The following is a 9,894-nucleotide window of genomic DNA, read 5'->3' as shown; positions in this document are numbered from 1 at the left end:
CCCCCCCCCCATACTTTTTGACCAGTCCCTAAGGTCCCTCTACCTAGGGCAAAAACATTTTTAGCTACAGGGGTGCTTCCCTCTGGAACAACTTAGAGTCTCTTAACACATCGGCTCTCCAAAATAAACGGTTAGCAGTTTCACAAATGACTTTTCGGGACTTTCGAGAAATGGGCCCCAGGATTGGGACAGTTTACATTTTATTTATAGGTTCTCTAAAAAATGAAATAATGAGTATTTTAAAAAATGAAATATAAACTTTACATGGGATTATCCTTAAAAACAAGAGGAAAAAAGAGGATTTCAATTATTAATGTCGCTCATCACTTTCAGCCGTCCATTGACATACTCTTCCACACGAAGTAATTGCATGAAATTTTACTGAATCACACCTTTTGCGCAAACAGTGTTTGCTGATGAGCCTTCAAAAGCAAATCTCTAGAGACACCAATAACAATAGAGAAATGTACGACTTCTGGTGGACGAACAAAAGAAGCTAATGAGAGATCTTTTGTTTTCGTCCACCAACACGGCGGCGATGACGTCCCATGAAACCTCCTATTGCGCAATGTTTGTGGGTTCTTCAATTATCGTATACAAACACAAATGGAAAAGTAGGTATTGTTTCTTTAGTTTTACTGGCATTTACCAATGAATGAGATAAAGAAGATGACAGAAAAATCATTGAGATGAAAAAAAAAATTCATTTTAAGAAGCATTTCAAGGAATAAGAAAAATTGGATTAGATTTCATCAATTTCTGTTTTGAAGTGAAATTTCCAATGTCAGCTTACGTTTTATAACGAAGCTTTTTATTTAATGGTTGGGTTATTCCTCAAGAAATGCGCGCTTCAACTCTCTGTTAGATACTTTTTTTGGTTCATCGTGTTTGCAAACATACCGCCAAATGCCGAAAAATGGAGACCCGCAACAAAGAGCTTAAAATAATAGGAAACCATAATCTATCATCCGAACCTTACTGAGACGGGTATCATCACACTTCCTTCATTCCATTTTCCAAATAATAAATAGACACGTTCGGAAGGAATCTGTATAGTGTCATTTATTATTCATATTGTTTAAAAGCACCTAAATTTACCACCCGCGCCGATTTTCCTCCAATGATAAAAACCCTTGATTTTACAAGCTAATTTCTAAAACTTATCTGCGTAACTTTCGGTCGAGAAGAAGATTTGTTATTTCTATAGCAGGGGCCATTTTCTAATTTGCAAGCTTTACTTAAAAACATTCCAAGGCGACTTGACGAGCTAAAGACACTTACCATGATCCCTCAGGCGGTGATTGTTTTGTCTTGAAAGCTGTTTGCCAAACGTTTTCGGATCCATATAGGCCCAAAGAAACGCACGGACTACATGAATCAGTCCATAAAAGTCTGGATTAAGTTTGAGTAAAGAGATCCACCACAATTGAGGATACATTGGATTCAACTCCATTTTTGGATTTTAGTAAAGAAGCAAAATTCGTTCATAGCCGGATGATTCAAACATTCGCATTCGGATTTTTCCAAAGAAACACACCCCAGGGCTTCGGTCACTCACATGCATTAACTCCCCAATATTACCGATATTTTGCAATTGGAGAAATCGTGGCCGATGGAGCGGGTAAATTCTATCACGTAAAAATTTCAATGCCTTAGGTCATTACTTTAATTCGTAAGTGTCATAGAGGGCCTTAATTTGGTTCGAGAATTCAGTTTAGGATAATTGAAATAGGAAAATGCCGTTGAATTCCTCGTATTGAATAAACGCCAGAGGAAATAAATATAGTGAAAGGTATAAGCTCTGGGCACATTTTGAGGTTTGGGTCAAGAGAAAATATTAATTTTCTAAAGGAAAGTGAGAAGTGATCTTCGCACTTATCTCAGTGGGCAATTTAATCAATTCGTTTTCACACAATTTAAACAATTCGTTTTCTCTTGGTCATAAATATTGCATTGATATATCGGACCCTCGATTCTCTTTCGTTGACATCAGGCTGTGACACGCCTTTTCAGATGGTTCATAGACAGTAAAAGCTAATTAAACCAATCAATTGCAATGGTATAATATATATATACATATATATAACTATAATCCTATAGTTTACCTCTAGTCTTCAAATGGCTTATATTTGTATAATGGCAAATTACTTAACTCCCTGAAGCCGTCAGGCAGTGCATGAAGAAATTTGAAAAAAGCAAGAAAGTTTTGTTCTCACAGCTTTATTGCCACCCTTGCATCAATCGATGCAATTGAGTTGTCCTTGTTCTGCACAGGCAACAGCAGCTGAACCGGAAATGAGAGCAAACCCAACACCTCATCCTTTGTTCTTTGAGTTGGGACACCAACTAGTCATTTCAAGACTCTTGAATCAGTAGCAAAAGTCGAGACGTTTCGGTGTAACTGATCTGTCCTTGTAAAATCTTCTAAGAGTTGCGCACAATATATTTCCAAATTTATTTTCCCAACTAAAAGATTGCCCAAAAGATTCGGAGGCACTGATGTAGAGAAAGATAACCGCTTAGGTTTCGGATCTGTCTTTTTCGTTTTTTTTATGTTTGGACCTCAAAAAAGTCTTTTAGAGTTTAATTTACGGGAAGCAAACTTCGCTGGAAGCTCAAGGGAATTTCCTCATGCTGGTCTTCTTGAACGTGTCCATCGTGGAGTACAGATGCTTGTGAACATGATTTCGTTAAACAGTTCCGCAAATTTTGTTGCTGCGTAGCAAGATTTAAATTGTTGAGAAAAGTCATTTCCCGTGAAGTTGAAACAGTGACACTTTTAATCCGATGCCTTTATGGTCGTTATCACATGCAACCTGAAAGTACAAGAATAAGGTAAATCTCTTGGCGATACATGCATCAGTACATTAACCTTTAGTGTTGTCCTAACCTCAGGCGGCGTTTCATGAATGCACCGACCTTAATTCAAAATTGGACTGTACAAATCAACAAAAAAAGCATTGAAATCGAATCGAAATAAACTAGCCGTTCCACGACCGTACGAAATAATACTGATTCAATGCAAAACTGGCGCATACTTTTCTGTGCACATTTGCTTTCAAGTACATTACAACAATGTTTGCATGATGTCTGGTATATGAAACCTCTACGTGAATAGCCAAAGTCGTTTGAATGTCGAAAGCCTAACCGTGAATTTGCCCTCTACCTCGGGCGAATTATAGTACAAAAACACGGTTTGAGCTACTGGGGTGCTTCCATCTGGAACAACCTAGAGTCTCTTACACGTTTTCAAAATCAAGTCTAATGAAAGACAATGTTTAAATAACCACGGTTTTCATCCATACATAGTGTTGCAGTCTGTCTGCCTCTACTGATCCTCTGCAACTATTTCACGTCTTAAAGCTGAAGTCTTTATCCTCTAGGACTCCATTCGAATCAGGGTAACCTGAGAGTTTCATTCCATTTCCGTATCTGCTTTTGGACAATATCATTTCTGATGTTAATTAAGCAAACGACTGCATTATGTGTTAGGTTTGGAAAGAGGGAACACTGTCGACCAGAAGTTAAAAATGGATTTCAATTATTAATGATCGTTCATCACTTTCAGCTTTCTATTGACATACTCTTCCACACGACGTATTCGCGCATTGCGTGAAGTTTAAGTGATTAAGTGAGTGAAGCTATTAGTCTCTCCACTCGGGCTTTTCTGGACTAATTTACAGTGTTTTTCGGGGGATTTTAGCCAGACTGCTTATTACACAGTTTACAATTTATTTTAGGAATTGAAAGACGCCTCCGTCCAGATAAGGTCAGACCACAACACATTGTGCGTAAACAGTCTTTGCTGATAAACCTTCAAAAGCGAATAATGAGGAATCAAGTCTTTCTCGGCAGTATTGCGCTATGTTTGTGGGTTCTTCACTTATCGTATACAAACACAAATGGAAAAGCAGGTATTGTTTCTTTAATTTTTACTGGAATTTGCCAGATGAATGAAATGAAAAAGATGACGGAAAATTCCTTGAGATGAAAAAAAAAATCATTTTAAGAAGTATTTCAAGGAATAAGAAAAATTGGATTAGATTTTATCAATCGATAACATCGATGAGATTTTATTTTGAAGTGAGATTTCCAATATCAACTTACGTTTTATAACTAAGCTTTTTAATTAATGGTTGGGTTATTCCTCAAGAAATGCGCGCTTCCACTCTCTGTTAGGTATTTCTTTTTTGTTCATCGTGTTTGCAAAGCATACCGCCAAATGCCAAAAATTTAAGATCATCAACAAATAGCTTAAAATAATAAGAAACCATAATCTATCATCTGAACCTTAATAAGACGGGTACCATGACGCTTTCTTCATTCCATTTTCCATATAATAAATAGACACGTTCGGAAGGAATTTGTATAGTGTTATTTGTTATTCCTATTGTTTAAAAGCACCTAAATTTACCACCCGCGCCGATTTTCCTCCAATGATAAAAACGCTTGATTTTACGAGCTAATTTCTACAACTTATCTACGTAACTTTCGGTCGAGAAGAAGATTTGTTATTTCTATAGCAGGGGGAATTTTCTAATTTACAAGATTTACTTGAAAAACATTCCAAGGCGACTTGACGAGCTAAAGACACTTACCATGATCCCTCAGGCGGTGATTGTTTTGTCTTGAAAGCTGCACGAGAAGCTTCATGCGATTCTGAAATCGTGGACCCCTGCCGATGTTTTGCTATTCTACAGCAAAACATCAGCAGGAGACCGCACTTTTTGTTGAGGTAAATTGTCATCAACTTTTACCTCCGTCACCGAGAGAAGTGTGAAAAGTCAGATTCTTGGAATTCTCTTATGTCATCGAAACCTGGATATTGTCACGTTTGGTGAAGAAACACAGCGTAAAACGTCTTCTTAGCGCTGACTAAACCCCTGAACAATCCATGGCCATGAGGAGCTTAAGCCGACTCAGGAATTCTCGGCTGGACGTCTCCTAACGGTGTAGATATCCATCAACAAAGGCTAAAAACATAACACAAAAGGTGTTTCGTATTCAGAAAAGTGTTAAAGCATTCAGGATCGATCAGATTGTACTGTGAACCTACGTTAAGCAGAAAAAAGTAGTTAATTTTTTATTGAATGACCATATTTAGGGCGAGATGAATTTTGTGGGGAACACAAATCTATTTCAGTTCGTTTGCGCGCATCGACAGTGGCGGTTAGTGTTGGGACACGGAACCATTTTTCGTTCTATAGGATTTATGGATTAACTCTCTCACCCAGGGAAAAATGGTACAAGTCGCCGTCGTCTCTCGCCGACCAGCACTACTTCGACGCTCCTCGCCGCTAGTGAGCGAGAAGACCTCTGGCATCCAGGGTAAAATGTTAGCCAATTTGTCGAAGGAAAGTTTTTTCAGTTCTTTCGAAGAGAGATTTGTCGCCTTCAAGTCGGTAATTTTTTGCGGGAAAATGGTGATCACCTTCCGAAATTCGGCGGGTCTAATCTGCAGATCGCAGGTCGCAGGTCACAGGTTGCAGTCATTGTTTCACCCATACAGAAAGTAACCTAAACATTCTTAAAAGCTAACCTTAGGCCTAAAAACTTTTGTTTAGGCCTAATTAGGCCTAAGGTTAGCTTTTAAGAATGTTTAGGATAATTTCTGCATTGGTGAAACTGAATGACCTTCAACCTGTGACCTGCGACCTGCGACCTGCAGATTAGACTCGCCGTCCGAAATTCTAGTAAAAACGTGGACGAAGCTTACGGAATAACTTTGGTTGGCCTCTGTGGGGGGATTAATTGCGCAGTCGTCGTCTGAATGTCATGGATTTCTGTATTCAGATGTTTCCAAACGAGTTATGGAGGCAGTAAACAATGTTGACGTCGGGGAATTCGGTGCTGGAAGCCTTCCCGCTCACGCTCAAACGTTGAGGTAAAATAATTGCTGTTAGGTTCAATTTCATGATATCAGGATATCATGATAGCAGGAAATTCTGTGATTAATATTGTATGTGCCTGCCTGTGATATGCTGGGAAATCAATTAGCCCGGAATGAAATTTTACACAGCTACAATTGGGCATTCTAAATTTCCCAGTTCCTCATGCAGTTATCGAGTTCCATAAGTGTAAAACTTAAAAATGGATTGCTTTAGAATCAGAAAAGAACCAATTCACCGTTGCTTTTGAGAACAGTGTATGCCAGGCAAAACAAGTTGCATCTCGGTAGCCTGAAAGTTAAGAAATAATTTGCCTCTTTTTAAATTAACAAATACACCAATACATCACTAACGTTTCATGTTCAACCGGAGAATTAGGGAAGCAGATGTTCGAAGGTGTAATAGCTGTTGAGTTTTATTCCTCATTTATCGAGTTCCATAAGCGTAAAACTTAAAAATGGATTGCTTTAGAATCAGAAAAGAACCAATTCACCGTTGCTTTTGAGAAAAGTGTATGCCAGGCAAAACAAGTTGCATCTCGGTAGCCTGAAAGTTAAGAAATAATTTGCCTGTTTTTAAATTAACAAATACATCAATACATCACTAACGTTTCATATTTAACCGGAGAATTAGGGAAGCAGATGTTCGAAGGTGTAATAGCTGTTGAGTTTTATTCCTCATTTATCGAGTTCCATAAGTATAAAACTTAAAAATGGATTGCTTTAAAATCAGAAAAGAACCAATTCACCGTTGCTGTTGAGAAAAGTGTACGCCAGGCAAAACAAGTTGCATCTCGGTAGCCTCAAAGTTAACTGACAAAATAATTTGCCTGTGTTTAAATTAACAAATACACCAATACATCACTAACGCTTCATGTTCAACCGGAGAATTAGGGAAGCAGATGTTCGAAGGTGTAATAGCTGTTGAGTTTTATTCCTCATTTATCGAGTTCCATAAGTGTAAAACTTAAAAATGGATTGCTTTAAAATCAGAAAAGAACCAATTCACCGTTGCTGTTGAGAAAAGTGTATGCCAGGCAAAACAAGTTGCATCTCGGTAGCCTGAAAGTTAACTGACAAAATAATTTGCCTGTGTTTAAATTAACAATACACCAATACATCACTAACGTTTCATGTCTAACAGGAGAATTAGGAAAGCAGAGGTTCGAAGGTGTAATAGCTGTTGAGTTTTATGTTCCATAAGCATAAAACGTAAAAATGGTTTGCTTTAAAATCAGAAAAGAACCAATTCACCGTTGCTTTTGAGAAAAGTGTATGCCAGGCAAAACAAGTTGCATCTCGGTAGCCTGAAAAATAACTGACAAATAATTTGCCTGTGTTTAAATTAACAAATACACCAATACATCACTAACGCTTCATGTTCAACCGGAGAATTAGGGAAGCAGATGTTCGAAGGTGTAATAGCTGTTGAGTTTTATTCCTCATTTATCGAGTTCCATAAGTGTAAACTGACTTAAAAATGGATTGCTTTAGAATCAGAAAAGAACCAATTCACCGTTGCTTTTGAGAAAAGTGTATGCCAGGCAAAACAAGTTGCATCTCGGTAGCCTGAAAGTTAAGAAATAATTTGCCTCTTTTTAAATTAACAAATACATCAATACATCACTAACGTTTCATGTTTAACCGGAGAATTAGGGAAGCAGACGTTTGAAGGTGTAATAGCTGTTGAGTTTTATTCCTCATTTATCGAGTTCCATAAGTGTAAAACGTAAAAATGGATTGCTTTAAAATCAGAAAAAAACCAATTCAAAGTTACTGTTGAGAAAAGTGTATGCCATGCAAAACAAGTTGCATCTCGGTAGCCTGAAAGTTAACCGACAAAATAATTTGCCTGTGTTTAAATTAACAAATATACCAATACATCACTAACGTTTGATGTTTAACCGGAGAATTAGGGAAGCAGATGTTACAGTTATGTAACCTTAGCGCCAACAATAATACTCTTGATGACCGTCTTCTCACAAGAGAAGCTTTTTGGTGTGCTCAATTATCCACCCTCAAACCTCATGGTCTGAACAAAAGGTGCGAGTTTAATTCTAAAAATAGGATTCGCTATAATTAACACTATCTTGCCGCTGTATTCTATTTGCATTTTGTATTTGATTTTATTGTATTGTATTTATACTAAAGCGGGCGTTTTTAACCCTATTATCTTTTACGTAATTCTTATGGGATTCCATGTAAAATATTTTAATTTTCTTTGCCTACTTTGTTAGCTATTGTTTTATAACTTATTTAAGGCCTTTCATTTTTTGTAAACTTTATTCCAAGCAGTGATATTCGCAGTGCTGAAGAAGCCCGAATGGGCGAAACGTCCCTGCATTAAAAGACAAACGAGAAAAGTTCGCATCTTCTTCTGTCTATTCAACTTATATATATATATATATATTTATAACAAACCGTACATCCTGTGCCCAAGTTCAGGAGTTGCCATAAAGCCATTATGGTGACAACCGGGAGGGCACATTGTATACATATTGTATATATTTATATATATATATAACAATGTTTTTCTACTCAATATAGTTTCATATGGACTTTAATACAGGTCTGTTTCGTAGACCAACAAGGAGTTGGACCACTCATCAGTTAAATTCCATGTACACTGTAGCATCGTTGGGGTTTATATACATCATTAGCGTGATCGTTACAAGATTCAAACTTGAAAAACAATAATAAAAAAGCATTTGTAAATTTATGATTGGTTGTTGAGGATGCGATTAAACCTAAGGAGAAAGTTTCGCTTGTGCCTGCAAGTCGATACGAATTCATTACGTTTGTTGAGCGTTGCCATGTCCGGTTTATATAGGATATAGAATTTCTCGGTACTACATAGATTACATCGTTTAGTAAGGTTGGTATAAAATTTGGCCTTGGCTAGAAGGAGATTGCGAAGTCTTTCTTTTGATCTTTTAGCTGCCATAGATGTTTGCTCATCAATTTCTCACGGCATGGAAATTGGGCTTTACAGAGATGACGGCTTAGCAGTAATCGACCAAACCCCACAAAAAATCGAAAAAATCAAAAAAGAAATTTGCAAACTGTTCGCCCAAAACAACCTACGCATTAATGTTGAGGCCAACAAAAAGGTCGTAAATTTCCTTGACGTAACATTAGACTTAACCACTGAGAAGTACAAGCCATATTCGAAGCCTACAACCACTCCGCTCTATGTCCACAGCAAATCTAACCATCCCCCTTGCATAATAAAGAACATCCCTGAGGCAATTAACAAAAGATTATCTGAAATCTCATCAGACCAGGAGGCCTTCAAAGAGGCAGCACCGCCCTACCAAGAAGCGTTGCAGAAAAGCAGTTATTCATACACCCTCAAATTCACCCCACCACAGCAGTCACCAGAATCCACCACTTACAAGAGAAAGAGACAAAGAAACATAATTTGGTTCAACCCACCATTTAGTAAAAATGTTCAAACCAACATAGGAAGAGAATTTCGAAATTTGATCGAGGGGTGCTTCCCACCGAACCATAAATTAAGAAAACTGTTTAACAAAAACAATCTTAAGCTAAGTTGTAGTTGTTCACCAAACATAAAACAGATCATCGATGGACACAGCAAAACCATCCTAAGCCAGAACATACCACCTCCACAACAAACACCCACCAAACTCTGCAACTGCAGAGTACCAGAAAAATGCCCTTTGAAAGGACTATGCTTAGTCAAGGAAGTAGTGTATCAAGCCACCATCACGACCGCCAAAAGCACAGACTCGTACGTCGGCCTCACCGCCACTGAGTTCAAGACGAGATGGCGAAACCACCAAATGTCATTCAAAAACAAAAGTAAAAAGAATGACACCGAACTGAGCAAACATCTATGGCAGCTAAAAGATCAAAAGAAAGACTTCGCAATCTCCTGGAAAATTATAGCCAAGGCCAAATCTTAAAGCAACCTTACTAAACGATGTAATCTCTGTAGTACCGAGAAATTCTATATCCTATATAAACCGGACATGGCAACGCTC

General features: G+C 37.8%; 1 protein-coding gene across 2 annotated transcripts in view; it reads left to right on the top strand.

Moving 5' to 3' along the window:
• Positions 1-483: 483 nt before the first annotated feature.
• The window catches only part of LOC137988449 (uncharacterized), a 52,540-nt gene continuing 43,129 nt past the window's right edge, over positions 484-9,894 (top strand). Inside the window, exons 1-2 of one of the 2 annotated variants that reach the window (XM_068834433.1) lie at positions 484-614; positions 3,741-3,914. In XM_068834433.1, the coding sequence (XP_068690534.1) occupies positions 500-614; positions 3,741-3,914 (289 nt within the window). In that variant the 5' untranslated portion in view covers positions 484-499. Of the gene's footprint in view, positions 615-3,477; positions 3,613-3,740; positions 3,915-9,894 lie in introns of those variants that run through there. The other variant, XM_068834434.1, reaches the window with a different exon arrangement.

Source organism: Montipora foliosa, unplaced genomic scaffold (genome assembly GCF_036669935.1).
Source record: "Montipora foliosa isolate CH-2021 unplaced genomic scaffold, ASM3666993v2 scaffold_419, whole genome shotgun sequence".
Taxonomy (NCBI): Eukaryota; Metazoa; Cnidaria; class Anthozoa; order Scleractinia; family Acroporidae; genus Montipora; species Montipora foliosa.
This window is presented reverse-complemented; position numbering and strand designations above follow the sequence as displayed.